The sequence below is a fragment of the Thalia democratica genome, chromosome 5 (genome assembly GCF_965202585.1).
Source record: "Thalia democratica chromosome 5, ktThaDemo2.hap1.1, whole genome shotgun sequence".
Classification (NCBI taxonomy): Eukaryota; Metazoa; Chordata; class Thaliacea; order Salpida; family Salpidae; genus Thalia; species Thalia democratica.
The window spans coordinates 76,351,304-76,378,012 of record NC_139169.1 but is presented as its reverse complement, the minus strand read 5'-3'; the positions used below and the strand labels follow the sequence as shown (position 1 = coordinate 76,378,012).

At 26.0% G+C, this 26,709-nt stretch overlaps 3 protein-coding genes across 3 annotated transcripts; 2 read left to right on the top strand and 1 right to left on the bottom strand.

Moving 5' to 3' along the window:
* The first annotated feature begins 7,434 nt into the window (after positions 1-7,434).
* LOC145835973 (amine sulfotransferase-like) lies at positions 7,435-11,408 on the top strand. The gene is made up of 7 exons (XM_082943745.1): positions 7,435-7,675; positions 8,317-8,427; positions 8,909-9,018; positions 9,378-9,519; positions 10,033-10,148; positions 10,337-10,502; positions 11,028-11,408. The coding sequence occupies exons 1-7, from the start codon at positions 7,459-7,461 to the stop codon at positions 11,138-11,140; spliced, it is 975 nt and encodes a 324-aa protein (XP_082799871.1). The 5' UTR covers positions 7,435-7,458; the 3' UTR covers positions 11,141-11,408.
* Positions 11,409-14,152: 2,744 nt separating this feature from the next.
* LOC145836917 (amine sulfotransferase-like) lies at positions 14,153-18,807 on the top strand. The gene is made up of 8 exons (XM_082944689.1): positions 14,153-14,246; positions 14,813-14,938; positions 15,441-15,551; positions 15,875-15,984; positions 16,450-16,591; positions 17,031-17,146; positions 17,554-17,719; positions 18,695-18,807. The coding sequence occupies exons 1-8, from the start codon at positions 14,153-14,155 to the stop codon at positions 18,805-18,807; spliced, it is 978 nt and encodes a 325-aa protein (XP_082800815.1).
* Positions 18,808-20,393: 1,586 nt separating this feature from the next.
* Positions 20,394-26,255, bottom strand: LOC145836916 (inactive serine protease PAMR1-like). The gene is made up of 9 exons (XM_082944688.1): positions 26,142-26,255; positions 24,687-24,844; positions 23,939-24,051; positions 22,507-22,607; positions 22,142-22,244; positions 21,602-21,741; positions 21,285-21,407; positions 20,701-20,874; positions 20,394-20,533 (listed from the first exon to the last, which is right to left on the bottom strand). Exons 1-9 carry the CDS (start codon positions 26,200-26,202, stop codon positions 20,394-20,396), a joined length of 1,113 nt encoding a protein of 370 aa, XP_082800814.1. The 5' UTR covers positions 26,203-26,255.
* Positions 26,256-26,709: the final 454 nt, after the last annotated feature.

The following is a 26,709-nucleotide window of genomic DNA, read 5'->3' as shown; positions in this document are numbered from 1 at the left end:
AAATATTTCGAGCTTCAACTAATGCTTTTTTGTGGTTCTTGCTAATTTTAATTATTTTTGATAGCATAGTTTTCAGATGCATTTTCAAACGCTACGTGCCTTGAATATCTTTTTTTTGCCATTCTATTTCACAATTTTCACTGTACATGAATTTTTTGAGATGATTTTGGTTCGTAGCACGGTTTTCGCTTTTTAAAATCTTCTTAGAGTTACAAATAAAGAAAGCAGTAAGTTCCGAACACCATGCTATAAAGAAGAATTCCTAATATCCAAACAGTGCTTTTGTCCGGACTGAAGAATCTCTCTTCGTAAACTTCAGTCCAAAAGTTCAGTTAAATAACTTGACTTTCAAGCAGCTTCAATGGTTTGTAAAATTCACTTTCATAAACTCTTTAATTTTTTAAGCCGGTTTCTTTTACCACTCGGCGTTGATTCATCTTAATAGCTTTGGTGTGAGTATCTATTATATCAAATAAATACATCCGTTCTTGACTCTCATAAAATCAAGCTCAACAGCTAACATTTTTTTTTTGAAAACAAACCAACTTTCATTTCAAACTCTTTAACATTCAGCTCTTCAGTAGCATCATTTTTTTATTTTCAAATCCGCTGACGTCAGCAACTTTTGAATATTTACTTTTCTTACTTGCCTTTTTGTTTCAAAAATTTATACTACATTTTATTACAAGCTCTGTTTGTTATTTTATCTAACGCAGTGATGTTGCGAAACCAGTTTTCAATTTATTATTATTTATCATCTACCTGCTGTGATATGCCTATCTGCATGGCAAAAAAAAGCGCACAAAGTATTAATAAGCACACAAGGATCAAGTGGTGTACGAAAAATTGATTCGGTTATCAAGCCGCACACCACTTAGACACCTTTTAACTTCTTGTCTAGTAAAACCAGGATACCATCTGAGATACGCCTTTTAACAATGAACTGCTTATTGCAAATATCCTCGTCATTTGAAAAGCAGTTAGTTTTTAACTTTGTTGCAAACTTTTTAATTTACAGTATTTTCAACAAAATTCACTTTTTTTAGGAAGTTTATTCTTTCAAAATATATTGTTGTTATCTTCATATTTTTTGACTTCCAATTAGTTTTCTTCTTTGAAAAAGTTATATAGTTTTTACTTCTACTAAACTTTTATCAAGTTCATGCTTTGAAATTTCATCAGTAAGAGCCAAAAGTAACAAAAAAACACTGATATTTTGTTCTTTCCATGTTTTAGTTGGTGTTAATATAAGTGGAACAACTTTTTCTTAATAAGTATCTGTTTTTGACTGTTTGAGCTCTATAGTCAAATATTTTGTCAGAAGTCGAAGACTAATCTACTTTAATTTTTAACTCTTCCGTCTTCTTTTATTTTCACTTTAGATCGTTTGCTCCAGTTTTGCCTTTTTTTTTCAAAATTCTAAGTTTATCTTTCAAGCAAACCGGATCTTTTTGCTGCCTTTATAAGTTTCAATTTGAGAAGCGCCTTTATAAAACTAATTAAGTCACATTCTTAATAGCTTGTTGAACAATTTGAATTTGATGTAGCTTAAAATGGTTTATAATTTATTTTTAAATTAAAGTTTTCAATGTTTTGGCTACACTTATTTGCATCAGCTTCATGATTTTTATTGTTTTCAAAGCGTACCATTGGTGTAAGTTTTTACATTTCAACAAAATGTTTTTATTCTGCTAACAGCTTGGTTGAAGTTTAGTTCCATCTTTTCAATTTTTATCTCTTTTTCATTTGAAAAAAACTTATATTTCGAGTTAAACTTTCTTAACTTTTTATGCTCATAACTCATACTTGGTATAGACAACGATATGAAACAAGTTTTTAGTTTTTGCTTATTGTTAGTGAACCCTAGACGTTTTTTCTAGCATATTGTCTTTTCTTTTAGATAATACAACATTCTTTGTCTCTTTGTTTTATTTTTTCAGAATTTAAACTATGCCAACCCAACTAGTTTATCACATTTTTCTATTTAAATATCCAATGGTTATCTTATTATTAATTTCTATGTTATTAGCTTTTAAACTTAACAGATGTGTTAAGTTATGTGATCTTTTGGTTATGGACTCATTCTCCCTAAATGTTTTTTTTTGAGTTCATTCACTTGACCTTTTGTTACCTAAGTTAGTTTTTATATCAACCGAAATTTACTTCAGAAATTTTACTTCTTACGAGCAGAAATTTAAGTCCTAACTTTGATCGGCGTAGTATAACCCTTGTTGAAAAACTTCAGGTGACAATTTTATTTTTGTACCCTTATATTAAAACAAATAATTTTAGATATCACAGAACACACAAAACAATTTTAAAAGTGTATGCAATAATAATCACCTTTTCTAGTTGGACCCTCTTTTAACACTTGTTTATTGGTTCGGAAAAGCATCCTTCTAATCTAAGGTATCTTTTTGTTGACACGAGAGCAACCTTTAATCCTGTCAGCTCTTTTACATTTCCTTCAATTACAAGTACTTCTCTTTCGAGGTACGTCTTGTTGATCTAAGAGCGAACATCAACACCGCAAAATTATCATTTTCTTCAATCAGGTCATTGTATTTTTTCGTTAGCTTTTTCTCAAACTCAGCAACTCATTTATGGCTAGTTACTGAAGTTAATGTTTTCGCTAAGATAAATACATTGTACAGTTTCAGAAAAGTTTTTATAAAGCTAACAAAGTTTCATTGTTTCAATTTCAGCTGCTTTTTGTCAAAAGCATTCTTTATTCTTTTTGTAAATCCGTTAGCACTAGCAACTTTTGTAGATATATTATCTTTCTTGCCGTTTTATTTCAGATTATTTTGTACAATTTACTTGATACACGAACTTTTACAAATGTTTAAAATGGAGAACGGCTTTTATTTTTATCAGCCTACTTATCATTACAAGGTACATGGAAAGATGAAAACAAAGTATTTTTAATTTGTTTCATATCGAATTTTAAATGCTCTACATTCACAAATTAAATCAGTTATGCAAGTTTTACTTTTTTACAAAACTTTCAAAAGAATTAAATGTAAGTATACATGTAAGTCGTAAAATTTACTTAAAGCTTTACATGTTTTAAGTCTACTGAATAGTTTTATTAAAATTGAATAACATTGTTTCAAATAAAAGAAATAGTTTATGTGGAACTGTTTTCTTAGAAATTATACTTTATTGTGTGCAATTTTACTCTAGCTGGATTAAATAGGTTTTTATTTAATTATAGTCAATATTTTTACTACGTTTTTTGTTTACATCGTAAAAGTATGCAATTTATTTCGGTAAACTATTAATAAATAAATTTAACACTATAACTAAATAGCATACAAAAAACTTAAATGTTAATATCCTATTTAAGAAGTTGATTTTTTAGTTGATAAGTTTTTGATCCATTGACAAATACTTCACTACTTACTCATGATCTTTAAAAGCAAAAAAAAAAAATGTTATTAACTGCAACATCATCATTTTTTTTTCTACCATATCAATAAGAGGAGTTCATTTGAACTCATAAGATTATATACGTTACGATAGAATGCTTCAACAGTTAGCAAACAGCGGCAAGACAAGAAAAAAAGACGTTAAGACATGATTGCTAAAAAAATAGTAATGAAGATATAATAGAAGTTTAAAAATATGCTCTCTGTTTTTGCTGTATGGTAAACTTTGCTGTCTATTTTATGTAGTTGATATCTTAACATATTTATAATTAAATATTTATTGTACAATATAAAAAAATACTACAACCCGCAAATAACTCTTTCAGTAAATCTAGCCTCTTTTTCATAAAAGGCTACCAACTTTTAGTCTTTATAACTCGTTACTACTATTTCGTTCGTTGTTTAAAACAGCTTTTTTATGAAAAGGTTTTTTAAGAACTTTTACGTTTTAGTTAAACACAATTTTTCTCTGAATTATAAATATAAAAAATGTTACAATTAAGCTAAACGAAAAAACAAGACTAACTTTTGCTATAACTCACTCAAAAGTCAGCAAACGTCAATAATATGCAAAATATAATTTAAAAAAGTATTTTAAGGCCGCCGTTGTTTTTTATTTTTATATATAGTGTTTTTTCAGTTCATTTTGACCACAATTTCGTGGACACATATGTCTTTTTAAAGTAGAAACATTCTTTTGATTAAATGATATTCTTTATGACTAGAATTATATAATTGACAACGTTAAACTCATAGCATTTACAAAAGCTATATTAACAAAACTTAATTTACTGGAATTAAGAAAAACAAATATCTTTAAGAATTGTTGAACAGTTTATACTTTTTTTTCCTTCAAACTTAAAAGTATCTTGTAAAGTATACATGTTTATTTAAGCACTTTAGTAGAATTTTAACATTGAATAAGCAAAAGTAAATGGCATAAGTTTAAGAAGTGGTTATTTAGAATATAATTTTACTAAACATTTCATAAGTCTTATGAAATGCTTTCCTACGGTCACTAAAACAAACACAAACATTTCAACTTCAAATTTAAGTTTTAAACTTTAACGTTATCTTTAGGTAAATATTTATTATGCGACAAGCTTGTAACATATTTGAAGATAAATTGCCAATATTAATAATTTATGTTTGTTCAGCTTATAAAACCTATTCGTAGTTGCATAAACAATTACTTAATTTTACTCTAAAACTGCTGGCTGATGAAAGTTACTATTTTTGTTCTTTTAGTTTTAAATATATTATATTAGGGCAAGAAAGTTAGCTATAAAAAAGAAGTAACACACTATGTGAAACTGATTGATAGGATCAGTATTTTAAAAAAAGTAAAAGTCGTTTTGTTTGTGTTTTATAAATTTACTGTTTATTTAGTTAACAAGGCTAATTCCAATTATTATTTACAGTGACAATTTATACGCTTAAAAGTTTTAAAGACAATTTCAAACTAAGTTAGATTATTTTTGATGATAGAAAGTATATTAGTTATTTTTGATAAGTTTCGCAGATAAATCAGTAAATGCATATGCTTTGAAATATACAACTTATATTTTTCAAATATGTTAATAGATGACTTATTTTAAAACACTTGAAACTATGGATATTTTAATTGTAAGCTAGATAAGTTCTTTTTAGTATGAGTAACATATTATGACCGCGTAATAATATATGACTTATTGTTCTATAAATTACACACATAATTTCAAATGTTTGTCTTAAAAACTGCAAGATTTCAAAGCTTTATTCAAGAAACACATTTTTTAAAAGAATATTGTACTTATCGTATTTTCAATGGGAATTGTAAATAACCAAAGTGCAAAGAAAAAGTCAAACTTACAAAACGCACGTATGTTTGAATGACTTGCACTTACTATACAAAAGAGAGAAATGAAAAAGTACATGATAAGAAAATTGAATTCCAGCAAAAATAAAGCTATACTATTGAGCTTCTGTATTACTGTTTTATATTTGAGTAGAAAGTTGTAGTATTTATATATTTTTTGTTTAATTCGTTAATACTGTTTTGAGTTAGCTTTAGTTGTAAAAATGAGTGTAACTATTTTGTTAAAGAACAAAGATTTAAGTTAAAAGTTTTAATACTTTATGCAGTTTTATGTTTTCTAGGTGTACACAAATGCTTTAGCTTGCTTACTTGTTTATAGATTAAAGTAGTAAGGTTGTTTAACTTAGTTGAATTAACTAAATGTAAAATCTTTTTGAAAGGTAAAAAATAAATACATTAAACTATTTTTTTGAACAAATTTATAATTTATTTACATAAGTTGAGAAATTTCTGCAATAAAATTTTTTTATTTAGTGTAACAACCATCATAATTAAATAAAAACTACAATAAGTTATAGGTGTTTTATCTATTTTTCACATTAAAACTATATAACAACACGTAATAAATATATAAAGTTTGCTAGTAATACAGGTAGCTTATTTCTTTTACAATGACTAAATTAATTTAAAGCTACAGTTTAGGAATGTTCAATTTTTTGCTAAAAAGTCTTTTGTTTGTTTAGAAGTTTAATATTATGAAGTATAATAATTTTGTAATTTTAAAAGTTCTTTGTTTCTGAACTATTGTCAATTACATGATTATATATTTCAATTGTTATAAGATATATGTAAAAAAAAAACGAGTTACTACTTATTTATTTTTTTAAGTTTAATTTAAGTGTGTACAGCAAATGCTTTTATAATTTCAAAAGCATTTGATAAGAATTTTTTTTTAATAGATATAGAAAAGGATCGTTTGGTGAAATATTATCTCAAAATAAAACGGAGTAAAATAAAGTACTTTTAGATAAAAAAGTGCTTAAAAAAGAAAAAGGTTATATTTCAAAGCACGTTTTGTATAAGATATAAAGATATTTGTTTGAAAGTTAAATATCTGAAAGTTTTTAAACTGCTGAGAATTAATTTTTGCTTAATATCAAATGACCTTCTCTGTGGACAAATGCTCAGTCAATATTTGTTTTATGAAGTTTTTTTGTGCTTTAAGCAAGAAATCAACCGCATCGATTTTCTAGCTAAGCTGGTAATGTTGATTTCAAACAATTCTACTTAGAGTTTATGTTTGATTTAAAACAGGTATCTCATATCCTTAAAAGTATTATTCAAATAGTCTTTTAATGAAATAATTACTTAATGCATACAGCAAAACAAGCTTAGTATTTACATCTATTGTTTATACACAAAAACAATCGGAAGTATTTACCTTTTTGTGTGCTACAATGCAGTTTGTAAATAAAACTGATTTTAAGCCTCCAGCTTTTGAAGTTATTTCTAAAACTTTCAGCGTGTTAACTCGAAAAGTAAAATTTTAAGCTTTTCTTGCACTTTAGAAGCTCATCTAATCAATCTTTGCTCCTTTTCGACGAATATGAAGTCTCCTGTTAAAAAAATTTAAGAAGTAAAGTACTTGATTGCCAGCCAGTTTTAAGAAAGCTTTAGTTGTATGAAACGGCACTTTTCTTTCGTCTATTTCGGCACTTTTCTAAACGATCTACGTCAAACTTTTTAATTTGAGTAACATACTTTTTTTTTGAGTTGTTTCTTATAAAACTTCTACACATTATTTTAAATAATACAATTTCTTCGTTAATTAATCAAAAGTTAGCTAAGTCTAAAAATAAAAAAAAAAAGCTTTTAAAAATATTACCATCTAGAAAACCAACCAAGAAAGAATTAAACCTTATTCTTCCAGCTATGCTGCATAACAACTAGTTTAACAGCGGAGGGACAGTCCTTATAGCCTTTTTCGTACAAGTTTAGTTATACATGCAAAAACACTAAAAAACAACCTCAAAATACATAACCCTTAAATAATACCAGTTGTAACTTACTTTTTACGTCACATTGTTGGAGAACTTCCAAAATACTGATTTAAACAAAAAAAAATATTTTTTTAAAGAACATTTTAGAAAACTTTTACGTTTTTACTAACTGTTATGTTAACAAACAAATTGTCTTTCAGTCAATTTATAAAACTTGTGACGTCACACAATGGAAGGACTTGCGAAAATAATCCCCCAGGAAATGATGCCGGTGCTGATGGAGGTTCTCAAATCGGACAGCCCCGACCAGTTCATGAAACCGGGCATGAACTCGCGGGAAATGTTCGATTCGGTGCAAAAGAGCCACAAGGCGACGCTCGAGCACATTAACGAGAATTTCGAGTTTAACGAGGGCGAGGTTCTGGTTGCTTCCTACCCGAAAACAGGTGGGTTGTATTATAAATTTTACAGGAATATTTTTCTTTAGAAATTTTAAAGCGTAAAATTAATTTATTTTTTTAACCATAAGTGCAAAACAAAAGGTAAATTTGATTAAAGTTAAGTAATTGCTGTATGACTTATTAAAATTATTTGCAATTAAGTAGTTTATATGTCGGTTTGTTTTTGAAATTCTAAAGACTAATACTGGTTTTACTGCAAACAAAAAACACAATAACGTTTTAATAATTTGAAGTGCGATATTAGTTCTTTGATTCATCACATTAAATTTATTTTTTTATAAAAAATAAGATAAAAATATAATAATATTCTAACTTTATTCAAATAAAGTTTTGAAATAAACAAGTCTTGTTGTGTTAATAATAAAATAACTATTATTAAAGAAACAAATTTGATGTTAGAGACAGTTAACAAATTGACCTTTAGGTCTTTATTTATAATTTATGTAAATAAAAACAAAATATATATTTAAATTAAAGGTACAAGTTAGATGTTAGAGATCGTAACAGATTGATCTTCTAAAAATGATACAAATACATAATTTAAATAGTTTAAGAAAAGGTTGTATATTAGAAATCATACAGGTTAGTCTTTTAAAAAATGTATACAAATATAATTTAAATTTAAGGAACAAACTGGATGTTGGAGATCGTAAACAGACTGATCTTCCAGGACATGGATCAGTTTAACAAGTGGAAACTGATGCCGATGACTCTTACTGTTCTGGAGATGGGATCTCGTTAGTTTAATAAACTTCAAACATTAAGTATACTTGTGCTTGTTATGTACTGTGTATCATATAAGGACTCTTACTATTTTTTAATGTAGTCCCGTTAATTTAAGATAGTTAATAAATTAATAAGGAGATGGGATCTCGTCAGTTTGTTTTGATAAACTTCTAACATTTATTAAACATACTTGTGCTTGTTATGTACTGTATGTCATATAGATACTCTTATTTATCTTTGATGGAGTCTCGTTAATTTAATGTAGTTAATTGTCTTCATTTGTAAAATAGATCTAAAAATTACTCTAATTTTCTTGAGACAGGTTCTCATTAGTTTATTTAATTTTAAAATCTTTAAATACCAAGTAAGCATTTTATGTGCTCGTTGTGTATTGTACGTAAAATTGCTACTAGATACCCGTGCAATGTATCTATTTATAAAACTTCTTATTAGTTTCAGTCAAAAAGTAAACTTGTACTAATTACATTACAGCAAAGAAAACTAAAATATTCGACAAGCTCCCGTTTCAGCGAAGAGTGTTTGGAACTCATTTCTACGCAAGCGCTCTCAATCTCGAAATGATGAAGAAGAAAAAGACAAAGGTTAATACTTTTTAATAATAATGGTTTTTGTATTAATTAGTTACTACTGAATTTTTTATGAAGTTTTAATCTTTTCCGTATTTTTAGAAACTATTATAACATTAGGTCTTTTAAGTAAAATAAGTTTTGATTAAATATAATATTATTAAAAAATTATTGTTTTTTTTTTATGTTGTAGTAGAGTATCTACAGTTACACAAAACTGAAATCAATGAAATTATTGCCAATGTATCAAAAAAAAAACAAATGTTTTCCATGCTTTTAAATGTTTAGTAAATTTTTGAACATTGTTCTTATAATTCATTTTTTTTGGCTACAGCAAATTAAAGTACTTTTAAGCAAAGGATAAATTTCAATAGATAGTGTACGTTCTTCGCAACCCAAAAGACGTTTTGGTCTCAATGTTCAACTTCTGCAAAAAACTCCCCCCGTTTCAGTTTGAGCCAATGAAATCGCTTGTAACAAACGGATTCAAACATTTCTACGATGCCCACATGAATGGTTAATTATATTACTTTTTAATTAATTATTTTTTGTTTATATCTATTGTTTTATCTGAAGTCTCTTGTTACAAACGGATTTAAACGTTTCTATGATAAATTGCTTGATTCAAATATAACTGTATATCTTAAACTAATTTATTAAAGAATACTTTTCTATTACAGATTTTGTTTCGTACAGATTTATTATAGAATGCCTTTCTAAAACCGATTTTGTTTCATATAGATTTATTAAAGAATGCCTTTCTAAAACCGATTTTGTTTCATATAGACTTATTAAAGTATACCTTTTCTATCCCGGTTTGTTTCAAATAGATTTATTAAAGAATGCACTTTCTAAAACAGATTTTGTTTAGATTTATTAACTTATAACTAGTTTAAACTATTTTGACCGTATTTGAAAAGCAGTAAAAACAAATAGTTATTGTTAAAATTTTTCAAAATAAATCTATGCAAGGCTTTAAACTCCTTTATTCATGTAAAATTTTAATATCAAAAAGTTTTATTCCAACAGGTGAGGTACCTATCGACGGTAACAAGGACAAAATTTATTTGGATCACATCATTGACTGGTTGAAGATCAAGGAAAAAATGGGAGTCTACTTTATTTACTATGAAGACTTAAAACAAGTTTGTAATTTTTAAATTTGATTAAAAATACCTATACTTAAATAGTAATTCGACGTAAATTTTTATAAATTTTAAATTTAAAAGTTTCGAATAAAACTTCTACAATTTTTTAAAAGATTTTTAGATAACTTAAAATTTTAAGCATGTTTTAGTTATTTTTTTGACAAACTTCCAAATTTTTCTTACAGGACTTCCAAGGGCAAGTCAGAAAGTTGGCAGAATATTTAGAAGTTCCGCTGTGTGATGAAAAACTTGCTGAAATTACTAAGGAGTGCACCATCGATTCAATGAAGAAGAATTATAAGGCCAGATCAGGATTTCAAGCGAAACATGCTGCAGCCTTTATTAACAAAGGTAATTATATTAAGTAATTTATTTTATTAAGCCGACTTTATAATGGTTAGATCTTTACATGTATCTGTCCATCAGTTATATGGCCTCTTTTTTACCTTTTTCTTGATAACGGTCTGAAACAAATTTATAGTGACTAAACTTTATGCGTACCTTTCTTTATTAGTTTTTTGATTTCCTTGTACGTTTCAATGAATTAAATGTAAAACAACTGCTGCTTAAAAGTTGCTTGAAGATACTTTATTGTGTATGCTATTTGTTAATAATCGACGCTAATAAAAAACACACCTAAAATATTTATTTTGCTCATTAGCTAATGTATAGGCAAATAAAACATAATAGAATAGCATAATAACTGTTTCTATTAAATTTGTTCTACTAATTCTATCAAAAGCAATATTGATATTTATTTAATTTAAAATAATTAAGTTTAATTGATAGTTTTTTGTCATAAACAGACTTTATTTTTAAACACTTGTTATCAAACAATCAGTTTTATAACACTTGGTAAATATTTTTATTCACTAGGCGGAGTTGGAGGCTGGAAAGATTATTTCACAGTCCGGCAATCTGAAGAGTGGGACAAATTAGTCGAAGAAAAACTTAGTAATACCGAAGTTAAGTTCAAGTACACTATTTGAAAAAGCAATTTGTAAAATTTGTTTTGATTCGATTACTTGGCTGCGTGTTTTTATCAATCTGTCGAAGTTTTTTAATTTGTCTTGTTTGCAATTCGTTTCACGTTTAATGTAGTTTTTTCTGTTTTTTATTTGTAATTTAAAACCTCTAACTTGAAGTTAAAATAATTTAAAAAGATTATTTTGTGTACGTAAAGTAATTGTTTTCGTTAATTGATTTATAGCACAAAAATAATGGACTAAACTTTTAATTATACAACTACAATTATATTTGCCCAGATAAACTGATAAAACTTATGTTAAACTTGTATATTATGTTAAGCTTAAAGTATATTTTAATTGTAAAAAAAGATATATGTTACCCTTTCATACACTTAAACTTAGTTTTTTTTTTTTTGAACAGTATTTACTCTCTTATGTTTTTGTAGCTAATTTTAGAGTTATACTATAAAAAATATTTTAGTGTTATCATTTTAGCTTTTATATCATATTATAAATATTTTAAACTTGTTGTGTTATACTTTGTATTTTCGGCTCAAAAATAAAATAACTGTAAATTTATCTTAGTAAAATTTTCGTGTCTTTAGAATACGTTAAAGTAAAAATAGCTAAAAGTAAAGCTAGACTAGTCACTAAGGTGAGATAATAATAAACTTGCGTTTTTAAAAGTTGTTTGTATTTTAGTACTATCAATACTTAAAGTCTGAATATAAATCGTATAAATTACTTTTTATTTAACTGCAATAAACTAACAACTATGAAAGAATATGCAATTTAATTTAATAATATTTATTCAGTTTAACTTCTAAATCTTACTTCGTCAGGTTTTTTGAAAACGTAGTAAACTTTTTTGATTTTTATGAATCGTATACATTTATGCATAGTCATAAAATATTTTTGGAAATCAAGTAGTAACATAAGTGAAAATTTATAAAGTAAAACAAATTTTATTAAATAGCGTTTTAACTATCATTTAAATCATACCTTTAAATATAGAAAAAGTGTATTAGGTAACTTGTTGCTTTTATAATTGATTCAAATTATGAATAATTTAGAATTTTCGCGCAATAAATGTTAATCAATATTTTTATTTTGTGTTCAAAATCTCTGATAATCTAAAATCCTTTAAAAAAGTTTAATTGAAACTTTCTCGACCACACTTTTAGAAATTTACATATGAATATCATTTTTCACGAGTTTTACTTACTGTTATCATAAAAATAATATTTGAACGTTAGTCTAAAATTTGTATGCTGCTTTTAATGAAATTAAGAGTATATATTTAATTGATAAATGATAAAGTTTTAATTGCCTTAAAAATAATCAGTTTAAATACTAAATCTCAATACCGCAGCTCAAAACTGTTTTTTGCATAAAAAGTGTTTTAAATTAACTTAGTTTCAAATAAATAAGTTTTCTTGACTTACTAATATAAAACATTTCTTTATAATTGTTACAAACATAATTGATTATGCAGTTACGACTAATTTAAGCTATATGCTTTCAATTTCAAAACACTTAAATTTTTGATAACATCTAAATAAATATATTGTGGTTTTATAAAACTTGCAGCATTTAATTAAAAATAACAAAATCTCTTTACTAGTAAAAAAATAACTCTTTCATTAAACTTTATAGATTCTTCTAGTTTTCTGAAATACCTTTAAAAGTGAAAGTTTGTGTAAGGTAGTTCAGAGCAATGTTTGAAATAATTGTTTTAGAGATATATAACTTGTTTGTTTATAAAGCTCCCGAGTAGACTTTTAATATGTTTAACGTTATGAAGAGCAACATTTTCTAAATAGTTTATTTACAGTAGGTTGGCAAGAAAAAACCATATAAATAAGCAATAGTTACACTAGGAGTCGATAGTCTTTATTAAGTCTTTTGTAAGTCGCGCGCCAATTTTCCTAGAAAATCTTGCTCACGAGCCGCAGTACTTCAAAACATTTTCAGTAGTATGTATCAACATAAAAACACCTCTTTAAACCAAAAATGTGAAAAAAAGCAATAATAGAGCACTAGTGTTGAATAGTTGTAAGTTTTAGCACAAAAACTTTAAATGTTTTTAATTAAGCTAGGTATATTTTGAGCTAAAAGTATCTCGCGAGCCGTATTTGGTCTGCGGTCCGCAGTTTGCTAATTCCTGATATAAACTAATCGAAAACAAACTATACCATACTAATAATAACTTTTTCTTCAACCTTTAACAAGTAAGTGCTTAACTTTAAAGTTATTTATACTTTATTTAACAACAAAAAAAACGCTCAAAAAATTTGGTCCAAAGACCTGGTGCACAAAAAGCCTTCGGTTATCGAGTTGCACACCACGGATACATTTTAAAGTCTTGTCCAGGAAGTTTGGTTTAAATAAGCTTTGGAAGTGGTACTATAAAGTTCTTATACAAATGTTAAATTTAATTGTTTTGATAGTTCAATAACTATAATATAACTAACTTTATATTTAGTACATTTTATATGCTTCTCTTTTGTTTTATTTTTAAATTTATCAGTTGTTTAAAGTTTAGCTAAAGAAAATTTTTATTAAACCGAAACTAGCTTTATCGAATATAACTAATTTTTAACGAAATTGAAAGCATATTCATATTGCTATATGTTTAGTGGGTTGAACTGGCTTTCAAATTAAAAAAAATTGTTTCAGATTATTTTAATTTAAATAGGTTTTGAGTGCTTCAACAACTACTTAAAAAACATACTTAATTTTTATCAACATATAATATATTTAAAAGAATTTTTCAACGCTGTACTTATATATTCGTTTATAAACAGCTTTATGTTGATACAAGATGTTTTATTATTATTTAAAATTTTTTTAGAACTAAAATACAAAATATAATAGTTGAGTTACATCTTTACAAAATGTTTTACACTTATGCTATGGTAACATACTTTCTTCATTTTAATATACAATATATTTAAAACAACAATTTTCAATCGTAATACCTCAGCAAATATTTGTAGACAGATATTTATAAGTCTTGAATAAAACATAATAATGGAGGGCTTGTCGCAAATCCTGCCCATGGAACTGATGCCTGTCTTCAAGGAGGTGATTGAAGCTGAGATGCCTAAAGAGTTTATGAAGCCAGGTAAGTAATTAATTATCAAATGAATTTACTTTTACAACATGCTTTTTTAGATACTAGTATAAAAATGAGTTCATGCGGGTAAATAAATGATTGATATATAAGTAAATTGTAAGCTAACCAAGGTTTATCAGTACAATGTAAAGTAAGGGTTTTTATAGTCCGCGATTCACCAGGTAAAGTATTTCACAGACCAGACAAAAAAAAGTTCTAGCTGACCACGTAGTTAAAAAGTGTTGTAGTACTATAAAAGTTTAAAAACAAATTAACAGCAAAATTTATATTAAATGGTCACTTAATATGCAATAACGTGTAATCCTAATCAACTTAAAAGCACATTTCAAGATTTTTGTAAGCAAAGAGCTAAAATTTGTTTTATTTACACAAGATTTTTTCAAACTTAAGATATGTCAGGGGCCAGAAATTTTTGTTGGCGGGTCGGATCCGACTCTAATCTAAAGCTAAATAAAGAACCAGTGTTAGATCTTGCTAGGTGCTTTAACACCTTATTACATGCTTATCAAATTATAAGTAAAGTCAATTAATTGTTAACAACTTATTACTACCAGGAGCGGGAACATGTTACGATATGCTCACCAAGGTACATACAACACATCTGGAGACAGTGAATCATATAAACAAGAACTGGCAGTTCAACGACAACGAAGTGTTGGTAGCTTCGTATCCTAAAACTGGTACTATTTTATTATTTAATACTTTGAACTAAACTTACAATTTAAACTGATTTTTATGTAAAACATTGTTATGATATGAAAATATTTACTGCATACTAGATTAAACTTTGGTTGTATAACTTCACTTAACTTTACTAACTAAAACTGGTACTATAAAGATATTAATTTTATAAAACATGTATTTGGTTTGTGTGTGTTACTTAAAGATAAAAAGCTTTTTTTTTTACTTTTTTAAACTTTTGTTATATACTTTATTAAGATAAATTATTAAGCAGTTAAAACACTAACTTAGTCGTGTAAAAACTAAAAAGTAAATCACCTAAAAAATCTGCTGAAAATACTAGATATGTATTTAATTAATTAACTGAAAAAGAGGTGAAAATTAAATTTTAATATTTATAGTTGTATGACAAATAATAAACTAAACAAACAAAATAAAAAGTAGTTATAAGACGTACAAGAAAGTATTTTTTTTAACAATATCAATTCAATTTCAATTTAGGTACAAACTGGACCATGGAGGTGGTTAACAGGCTGATATTTCAGGACTTGGACCAATTTAATAAATGGAAACTGCTCCCAATGACCATAAGTATACTGGAAATGGGACTTCGTGAGTGTTGTTATTTTTATTTATTTTTATTATATAAGTTGTTTTTCATATTACTTTTTTTTCTTTAAAAAGGTAATAGTCTTTTCTATGTATATGCAAAAAAAAAATTACATAAAAAATAAGTTTTTGTTTATTTTAGTTTAATTACAAATAGTTTAATTTTTAATAAGTAGTTGTTTTAGTAGAAGTTTATACACAAATAAAGTGATTGATAAAATTGCCTGAGCTATTTTCAAATATATTAAAAAGTTGTGCTTGAACTGGATTTCATAAGTTAAAATATTTTAACTAAAGCTAGTAACATTCTTTTCATTTTTAAACAGCAAAGAAGACTCAAATATTCGACAAGCTCCCGTTCAAACGAAGAGTCTTCGGTACTCATTTCTACGCCAGCGATCTCAACTTGGAGATGATGAAGAAGAAAAATACCAAGGTTGAGTTTTTTAATTAAATTATAAATAATATCAGGGTCAACTGTTATATGTTTAATCATAAAAAATACCTAAGTCAAATTTTTCAATTAAATTGTTAAAAATGAATTTGTAACTAGGAGTAGCGCAATATGCTGATATGCAAAAACTAAACTATTTCAAATGCTTGCCATATTCATACTTGATTTTTCACGATTGGCTGGCCTTCAATTGTCAAACCTACTCAGAACTAATTATTTACATGAATAAAAAATAAGCATTGTATAGTATGTATGTAGTGCATATCTCATTATTTTTAACAAATAATCTTTTTTTCTTTTCTTTATCTTCTTTAGTTAACTATTTTACATCCAAACAAATACATTAAGAAGTGTATGTGATTCGATTACTATATTGTAGTACTATATTTCATGTTTACTCCAACAGTTTTTTTTTGAAGTAATTAAAATATTTTTATACTCATTTAGATAGTGTACGTTCTTCGAAATCCCAAAGACATGTTGGTGTCAATGTTCAATTTTTTCAAAAAACTTCCCCCATTTCAATTTGAGCCAATGAAATCGCTCATTTCTAACGGGTTTAGTCATTTCTACAATGAATACATGGATGGTTTGTTAGATAAATTAATATTTAGTTATCTATCTTTATTTTTTTTATATACATGGTCAGCGATACATTTTTTTTTGAATTATATCATTATGATTTTTTACGATCAATATACGGAATTATAGTTTTTCTTTTATTTTTTTTGAAAATATAAAATATATAAAAAAAACGTAGTACACTTTTCATTATTAGCTATAGTTTTTTGTAAATATCATTTTTACACAACACTAGTTATAGTTTTTTAAAGATTTCTTTATCTTATTTTGGCATAATGATTTTTAGTAAAAATGTATATGAGAATTCCTTAACTCAAAGAAACCCCAATTTATTTTAACAAGCTAGATACGTTTTTTTTATATTACAAAGGTAAAGTCTAAAAGAACAGATATGTGGACAAAATGTAGTATAAAGTAATTTAAATTAAATAACAAGTAATTTAAAGGTAAAGTCCCGATGGACGGTTATGTTGACAAAATGTACTTGGACCACGTTCGTAACTGGTTGAAAATAAAAGAAGATATGGGTGTCTACTTCCTATACTATGAAAACTTAAAAAAGGTATGAAGCTGTTTAATTTTTATGTCAAATGCTACCGACAATACTAAGTACAGATAAAACAAAATAAAAACTACACAAGTAGTGCTTAGGGACTAATTGTTATTTTTTTTAAATGTGGGTTAAAATTTAAATTATCAAAATATCTGAATAGTTTAACATTTTGTTAAAACTAACTTGAACCGGTAGTTTCAAATCATCAACGTGTATAAACATTTTATGTATTTACCTTGTTTCACTTTAATTTTACATCAGTATAAACACTATAGTTTATTGAACGATAAAAAAACGCTCAAAATATTTGATTCTAAACCTGGTGCACGAAGAACCAAGTTATCAAGTCGCACACCACGGATACATTAAAGTCTTGTCCAGAACAAGTAAAACAGACTTTTATGTAATAAAAACAGGACTTTCCAAGCGAGATCACGAAGCTAGCAAAGTACTTGGAAGTACCATTGTCAGATGAAAAACTTGCTGAAATCACTAAAGAGTGCACCATCGATTCGATGAAGAAAAATTATCAGGCCAGATCGGGATTCCAAGCTAAACACGCTGCTGCCTTCATTAACAAAGGTTAAAATAATTCTTTAAACATGTTCTTCTGTAATTAAAAATAACGTAAACATTAAATGAAAACTTTTTATGAAGAATTAATTTATTGGTGTTAAAATAGATAGACGTTTTTTATTTTTCATTCGTTTCGCTTAATTAATAGCTAAAATTCTGCATACATAATATTTTTTTAGCTTTTTAATGCATAACTTGTAATGTGTCATTTTTTAATTTTAGCGTAACATTTTTTTTTAAAGTTAAGTAGAATTGTGTTTAATTAGGTAAACTTTTGTGTAACAAGTACCATTCAAAACCATTTAAATGACACAGCTAGTGAACTTTTGTTTATACTAATGTGTAACAAACCAAATCCGAAACAATTTTACTGGTTTTCTTGTTATAAAAAGTTTTAAATTTGTTTAAACTTCGTAAATAAAAACAAAAGAATACCAACAAAACTGTTACCACTTTAAAATGTCTCTACTAAAAGTAAAAAATGAAAACTTTTTATACACTAGCTGTCGTAACAAAGAGTAAATAACTTTACACGCTAGTAAATTTAACACCTGGTTAATACTTGTATTCACTAGCTGTAGTAACATTTAGTATAATATATACAATAAACAGTAAGTATACATTTGTATACACTAGGCGTCGTAATACGTAGTAAATACTTTTATAGACCAGGTTTAGAAACAGTAAATATACATTTATATACACTAAGCGTCGTAATATGTTGTAAAAACTTTTATACACTAAGCATCGTAATATGTTGTAATAATCTATTTACACTAGATGTCGTAATACGTAGTGAATATTTTTAAACATCAGGTTTTCTAACAACTAACGAATATTTCTATACAATTGAAGGAGTAGACACTCTTATCACTTGTATTTGTTAATTCGAGCTATTTTGAAAAGCTAAAAACGTATTTTACACCAGGCGTCTAAACACTAAATAAATTTTATATAACTTATTGTTGAATTATATTAAAGGTGGAGTAGGTGGCTGGAAAGATTATTTTACAGTTCGTCAATCCGAAGAGTGGGACAAATTAGTTAAAGAAAAACTTAATAATACCGAAATTAAATTCAAGTATACTATTTAGTTGTCAAAAAAAAAACTGAAAAATACTGAAGTCGAATTAAAAAAAACTATTTGAAATGTCTTGTTGAAAAAGACATATAATAATATTTTATCAATTCATTGATCTTCTAATTATTAATACTTTTGGTACTCTGATTTTTACAAACTCGCGTAATATGAAAACAAAATAAATTATTACTCACTGCTTGGTACACTCATATGTCTTACACAACTTTAAAATATAATCTATGTTATACTTAATATTCTTAAATATTTAACTATTACTAAAGTATAACTGTTTTTATTTATCTTGTTCAGATATAAAAAGACGTAATTGAATAGTTTTTTGAATTTTCCCACATCACAAAAACATCAAAACTGTAAAAAAAAATTCAAAATTGAACGATCAAAAACTTGATGCACTAATAAACTTTCCGCCTATACCGATTACAATCTTAAAGCCAAATAGCTTTTGCAGAAATCCTTATCTACAGAAAAGATACGGACCCTAGTTTGTGTATCTGGTAGACTACTAGTAAGTATCATTCAATAATTGTTAGCATACACACAGTGGATAGCAAACTAACTTTAGTTAAAAACACTGTTTTAGTCGATATATACTTCACATAAATAATAATAATAAAACTTGCATATGTAAATAACCTTTTAAATATTTTTTAAAGAATTTGTGTTGTCGGAGTTTTAATAATCGAAATTTATATTGTCATTTAACCCAAACAACTAGCTTTTAAACACCACAGTTTTCTTACTTGTCATTTGAAACTGATGGTTTTAGTAAGCTTTCTTAGATGACAAACGTATTTAAAAAAACATATATAAAAAAGGGTGAAATGGCATTTCAAATGTTTCTAAACTTAAGATAAAATTAGAAAACAGGTTTTGAAGTTTATTTCAAATGCTAATCCTCTTTGATTTGTACTTTTATATTAAAAAAAGAGTTTAAACTTAGTTATTCTAAACAAAAACACAAGATTTTTTTACAAGTTTATTTTTACTAAAAACACATCGAGCAATAAAATAAATAACACAGTGATGGACGGATTGTAATTATATATTTTTTTAACTTATGGAACTTACAGAGGTTTTGCAGTTTTTAAAAATTGTACCATTTTGTTTTCTCCAAGGTCTGTTTATAAATTATTCTACTAATATTTTTTATTATTTCTTTAGCTAACTATTAAATTCAAAATATGCGTTGTTGATTTACATAAAAAGTTATAAATAACATTTTTAATTTACAAGCTAGGAAGTTTTGTTTTCGTTTATAAAGCACTTTAAAAACACCAAAGCATTTTGTTTGATTATTTTTATGTTTATAACAGAAGTCAATTAATCATGAAAAGTCATGTTAAAACATTTACAAGCTAGAATAACTACAATTTATTTTTCACAAATTCAGAAATCTTAGTAGTAAATGAATAATATAATTTATTTTTTAAGTTTACAATTAAATCTTAACATAATTGTTTACTAATAGTAAATGCATGAAGTCGCATAAAAAACAAATATTTATCATAATTTTAAAACATTTATAGAGTACACATTCAATCAAATTAATGATTTTTTTATTACTAAGCTCTACTTTTATTACCTTTTTAATCGTATCCACAGAAACAATAATCCAAAAACAATGAGAAATAGTCCAGTAAACACCAACACACAATGAGCCCATTTCTTGTTTTTAAACGAGTTCTTTTCCTCTATACGCTTTCTTTCTTTTCTCTTCACTGGTAGAAAGCAGTTGATATAAAATAGATCGATTTTCAAACTAACACATATAAATTTATTTAGTAATTATAGTTTATCTGTTTTGTAAATACCATCAAATAAGATTATACTTTTACAACTAAAAAAAAACTAAATTAAAAACCTTAGATACACAAACGAAACTAACAAATGCACTTGGGGGGATTTGCGGTCCACGCCCCATTGGGCAGGCAGACCACATTCTCCTTACCGACCAGGTTGTAGTCGTTGCTAGGGCACCCGAAACTCAGCACCGTGCCAGGGTTGAACCTCCTCCCCGGTTTCATATCAGGGATTCCCCCCGGGTCTCCGCATCCCGTTACTAAAAAAATTTTCAAAAATCTTGGAAAGTTTTATTTTGTTGAGTTTGAAATTAAGTTTTCTATAAATGATGTTTTGTTCCTAATAAACATTGTATCGCGTTACAAAATGTTTAATTTTTAAAGTTTATCAGTAACAACTGATAACATTACAAACATATTATTAAATAAAAATACTTGTACCAAAGTGTTATAGATAAAAAATAAACAACTGACCTACACAGCTTGCATAACAAAAAAAAAATAAGTTTCATTGACTAAAGTTTAGAAAACAGTTATTATTATAATTGAAGACATTTTAAGTTTTAATGTCTTATAAGTTTTTGGCAACAATTTTTCAAATACAGAGGTAAAAAATGTGCAAGTGTTTTATGTACATCAAGTTTACACATATAAACATACAAAAACTCACATTCTTCACAGAGTTCACCAGCGTATCCCTCTTTACACTCGCACTCAATAGAAGTCATCTCTTCCGAATACATGCATCTTCCCTTGTTCTTGCAAGGATTAGGGCTGCACAAATTATCTTTTTCTGTTTTTTATACATTTAATATTTAATAAAGATTTTCTATAGCTTTTTAGTCAAGCTTAATTTGTGTAAGGCCTAATGAAATACTAGATTATATTTTATGTATACTACAAAACAAACTGAATGAAAAGTAATAAAACATCCTAAACAGGTTGTAATATTTTCACTTATCATTTAGAAAAAATACATAAACAAACCAATTTCACAAATTCTTCCTTCGTACAGAAAAGTACAATCACAACTGAACATGTTTCTCCCGTCAACACATGTTCCGTTGTTCAGACAAGGTTCAGAGGTGCATTCATCTATATTTACTTCACAGTATCTTCCGGTAAAGCTAAAGTGAGATTTTTAATAGTATTTAACATATTTATTTATATTATAGTTTTTCATATAAATATACTATTTAGATTATTGAAGGTTTACTTTAGACGAATTTTAGTCTGAAAACGTTTTGAACTTTTGTAATATGCAATAAATTTGTGGATTTTTCAAAACTATCTTTTGATTTTTCTAAATACTAAAATAAAGAACAATTATCCTTCAAAACAACTACAAACCAGGTTGTACATATAAATTTGTTACAACAATTTACTATTAAATATGACTATGTATCTAAGTATAATCGTATAATTACCTTTCGAAAAATTTACAAACTGGATTGAAAATGTCATTTGTATTTTAACTTTATAATGTTTAATGTCACTACAGCGTTTGCAATAAACTAATAAACAAACCCCTCATAACAATTGCAAACAGGATTGTACATGTCGTTTAATTCACAACTTGAATTTTCTTCTTCACAGGGATACTCTTTACAAGGCTCGTGATTATCTTTTTCTATTGTAAAAAAAATAGGTTCAAAATTTTTAAAAGTTCAACTTAAACTTCAAATTGTTTTTTTTCATATACAGAGTAACTTCATGAAGGACAATTTGAGAAACTTAAATACTTTAATACTGTTACTGATAAAAAGTATACAAAATGTATCATTACTTTGTCTTAACAAAGAACGTTTAAAGTTTTTAAAAATATGTAGGTAAACTTACTTTAACGTTTTTTTAGTTAGGTGATTTTGAACTAAATTTTAACACAAACTAACTCAAATAGAATAACTTAAAACCACGATAATTTGTGCTGTCGTCTGATTTAAACCGAATTTCTAATTTTCCAAAACCTCTTATTTCTTCAGGTGGCCTTCCACTGTTTTTATTGTAATAGTTTATTTTTAATTTTATGTACTTAAAAAGTGTTTTTTTTTTAATTTTATATGTATATGAACAAAAGAAAAATTTTACTAGTACAATTGTTTCTTCAATATAATTAAAATTACTAAACTAAATATTACTTGTTAAAAGAAAATTTATAAACATTATCTTAAAACGTTTTTTTCATAACACAAAGAAAAAACTTAAGTACTTTGAACGCTAGTTAAGACTTGTTTTATATGTTTTTCATTTGATTAATTATACAAGCAACTCAAAATTTTCTCGTATCCGGGTCTTGGGAAGTTTGTAAACATAAATAAATCAGCTGTCAAGGATAATTTGCAACAATGGCTAAAGTGGTACTTGGTAGGATTTAAACTTATCCGCCCATTTTATAAAGTTAACAAAAAACTTCATGGTAACAAAAAGCTATTAAGCAGCATTTTTGAGAAAGTGCTTTGTACTTGTGATGTACTTAATTATAGAACAGTACTTTATTTCTGAATTTCATTTTTTTCTAGTATACATAGCCTTTGTGTTATTTATTGTCATAAATGTTACGGTTTTTGTGCATATTAACACTTTTTTGAAATAATTGATATCAACAACTCATTAGACTTATCAAAAATCTTTGGCTAACAATAGCTATTATGCTACAATTGCTGACGCCGTTTATGAGAAAATAAAATTCACTTGCGGTAAATGTAATAATTGAACAACTAAATTTATTGCTAACTTTATTTATCACAAAGATTACTTACTTGTTCCTTAAAGCTTTTATTAAAAGCACAAAATAAACGTATTTAAACAATTTAAATTACTTATATCCTTTCTTTAAAACAGAATAGTTTTCTTTTGTAAACTAAATAAAGTAAGTAAAGTAATGAGAAAGAACTTTTTGCAGTACAACTATTTAAAGTTTAAAACCACAAACTTAAAATTAGTAGGTTAAAGTACTTAACTAAACTTTTTTAAATAACAAGCATTGTTTCAAAAACTTACAATTTTAAATAAAAACTTTTTAAAAGCTTGAATGCTAAATTTCTAAAATTAATTAAAATAATAACTTTAAGTTAAAAATTTTAAGCCGTTTGTAGTTGCGCAAAATACTCCTAAATAATATAAACTAAAATGGTGATAGCGTTTCAAATTAACTTTAAAACGTTGGTTTGAAAAAAACATTAACTTTTCAATGTAATTTTTTTGAAGTTTCAATAGTCTTTAACTTAATTATGTTGAAGTTAAAAACTATTTATGTACAGCACAAAAGTTTTCAAGCAAAAAATGACAACAAAAAGTAGTTTTTTTTAATGTTCCAGTACTTACCCGCAATATTTAGTTGGGTTATTTGAGCCGATTTTAATTTCCAAGTAATCGTAATCACATGTAATATTGCTGCCTCTTTCCCCAAGTTCTATTGCTATGTCGATTATTTTCACCTTTAATAGATATGAAATTTGAAAAACTATTCAGTTATAATGTTTTCACTAAAACTATATAGCATAATAAACAAAAAGAGAAAAATTTAAACATTTCTAATATTAGACTAAATTTAGTTTTAAAATAAAAATCGAATTTAAGGCTGTGTAAAAAAATCATATCAAAAAGATTTTTAAAACGACAAAGCCAAAAAGTAAATGAGATGATCAATCAACATTCAAATAACTTTTATATAGACATGATTATTTAAAAATTAAGAGACTTAAAATGTTTGTTTATATAAGATATTCTTGAAAAACAAAAACCGATAATCGAAAAACTTAACCTGTGGTAAATACTAAGCTGAAAAAATGGCTTTGAATTTGTTTTAATACTATGACTTAATATAAAGATTTGAAGTAAACATGTCTCAATACAGATGAAAAACTTTAAGTTGCAGTTATAATGATATCGAAAACCACTTTATTTTGAGTGTACTGGGTTTTACTTGTTTCTAGGTTTAAGAAATCAACTTGTAGAAATTATCTTTAACAAAAAATCTAAATAAAGCATTTGGTATATAAAAATTAAGACATAATTTGATGTATAAAAATTGCAATTGTAAAAAAATTATGAAAAAATAAAAATAAAGTACCCTGAAGAATGTTTTTTCGTTGCCAGGGACATACCAGTAGCACTCTTCGTTGTCAGGGTACTTGGCATCTGTGTCCTGCTGGCTTGTGGGGTAACCAGGTGATGTTACGGGGGCCGAGTTTTCTGTCAGCTCCCCACCACAGCTCTGACTGTGAACTCCTATGAGATACAAAAAAATTAATTAAATTTTTTAATATAAAGTTAGAAAACACTTTTGTTTTTATGTTAGCAATTAAGTTCTTTTCCTGTGACTGTAAAGTTCAGTTAGTTTTGCTTTTTTTAAATAAAAACATATAAAGTATATTATAAAATATACTTAAGTTATAAAGTAAGACGTTTCTAAAATTTTTTGTTTTATCCTTATCTAAATATAAGATTACAATAACAATATGCATTTACTTAAAAATTAGAAAAATGTTAGAATAGGTTTAGTACCAAATAAAACTATGATCAAAATCATTCAATATTAAATTATAAAACATTTTTTTATCCTGGGCGGTTTAGTTTCATTGTTTTTTAACTTTTCAGTAGTTATAAAAAATAGTTTTTAAAATTTTCATAATAATTAAGAATATAAATTGTTTTAAACTTACTTTATAATAACTTATATCCACTACAAATATGTTTAGTTGTAATTTTGTAAGTTTACTGATTGAAAAATTAATGAATCGCTTACAAGCTAACCTTGCTAATATTGAACTGTACGTGTATTTATTAAAAATGACTTTATCACGGTTGTTTAAAGTAAATTGGATGAAGCATTAAATTTTGTTAACAGTATAATCATAATGTAACTTTTGTTAAAGTTTGCACAGAAATATTAACAATTTAAATAGAAAGACTAAATCTTTTTAAAAACATTTAGTGTAAAGTAGTGTTTTACTGTATTTAACTTTTGAACACTTTTCAGTTCGTTTTTTAATAATCTAAATTAGCAAAAAGAGTTTAAGTAAATATGAAGCAGTTTAAAAAATTAAAATAGAAATAGTTTATGATGTGTAGGTTTAATTTGTTCTTCTTAGTTATCAACTTTATTTTTGGAAGCTTAACTTGAATAAACTTTTAAAACTTGACAAAAAATTTAGTCGGAACAAATGTTTTTAACAAGTAATTTTGTAAGAAGTATATCTTTTTATAGATAGTTTTGTTTCTAAATTTAACGTTACTAAAATTAAAGACTTAAATCTTACAAGAGCGGTAGTATACATTACTTGATAAAAAATTGTCCGGTTAAAATAATTTACTAAACTTTATAACAAAAAACAAATCGTGGTTTTTTAAGTTTGAATTTGTTTATGAATTAAGTACAAAGTTATAAAAACATACAGCTTAATAAACTTTTAATGTTAAAACAATCTTCAACTGACAAACGTTTTTAATAAAAAAAAAAGACTATACTGAAACCGAAAAAATTGATGTTATAATTTTTTCGCAAGAATAAAATTCTAAAACTTACCTTGGTATAGTAACAGCAGAAACTGGATGTGTAAGTAACTAAATCCAAAACTCATCATCATGCTTTTGTTTTTACGTACAAACTTCAATTTTGTTAAATGACTTTTATAACTACCTAAAATATCTAAATAATATAATTATTTTGCAAAAAATACAAAAAATAACTTAAACATCATTAAACATCATACTTTTACAATTATATTAACATATACAAAAACTAGCAAGACTAAGTTATAACTCATACGAATGTTGAGTCTTTTTCTTCTTTAAACTAATTCAACAAAAATATAAGAAAGAAAACATTTTCTACTAAATTTTTTATGTCTGAATAAAAAAGTTAAAAATTGTATAAAAATTATATCACATCAAGTTGTTAGATAAATAAAATAAGTGTTTCTTTGCTTCTATTAACTTCTATTGTCTATTATTAAAAATATCCGAAATTTTAATCAATGAAATTCTTAACATTTTACAAATAACTTCAAAGTAAGCAAATATAAATAGGCCTTTTTCTATTGTTTAACTAAGTATAAATTTGCCTTAAAATTATTTGAAACATATTGTCATAA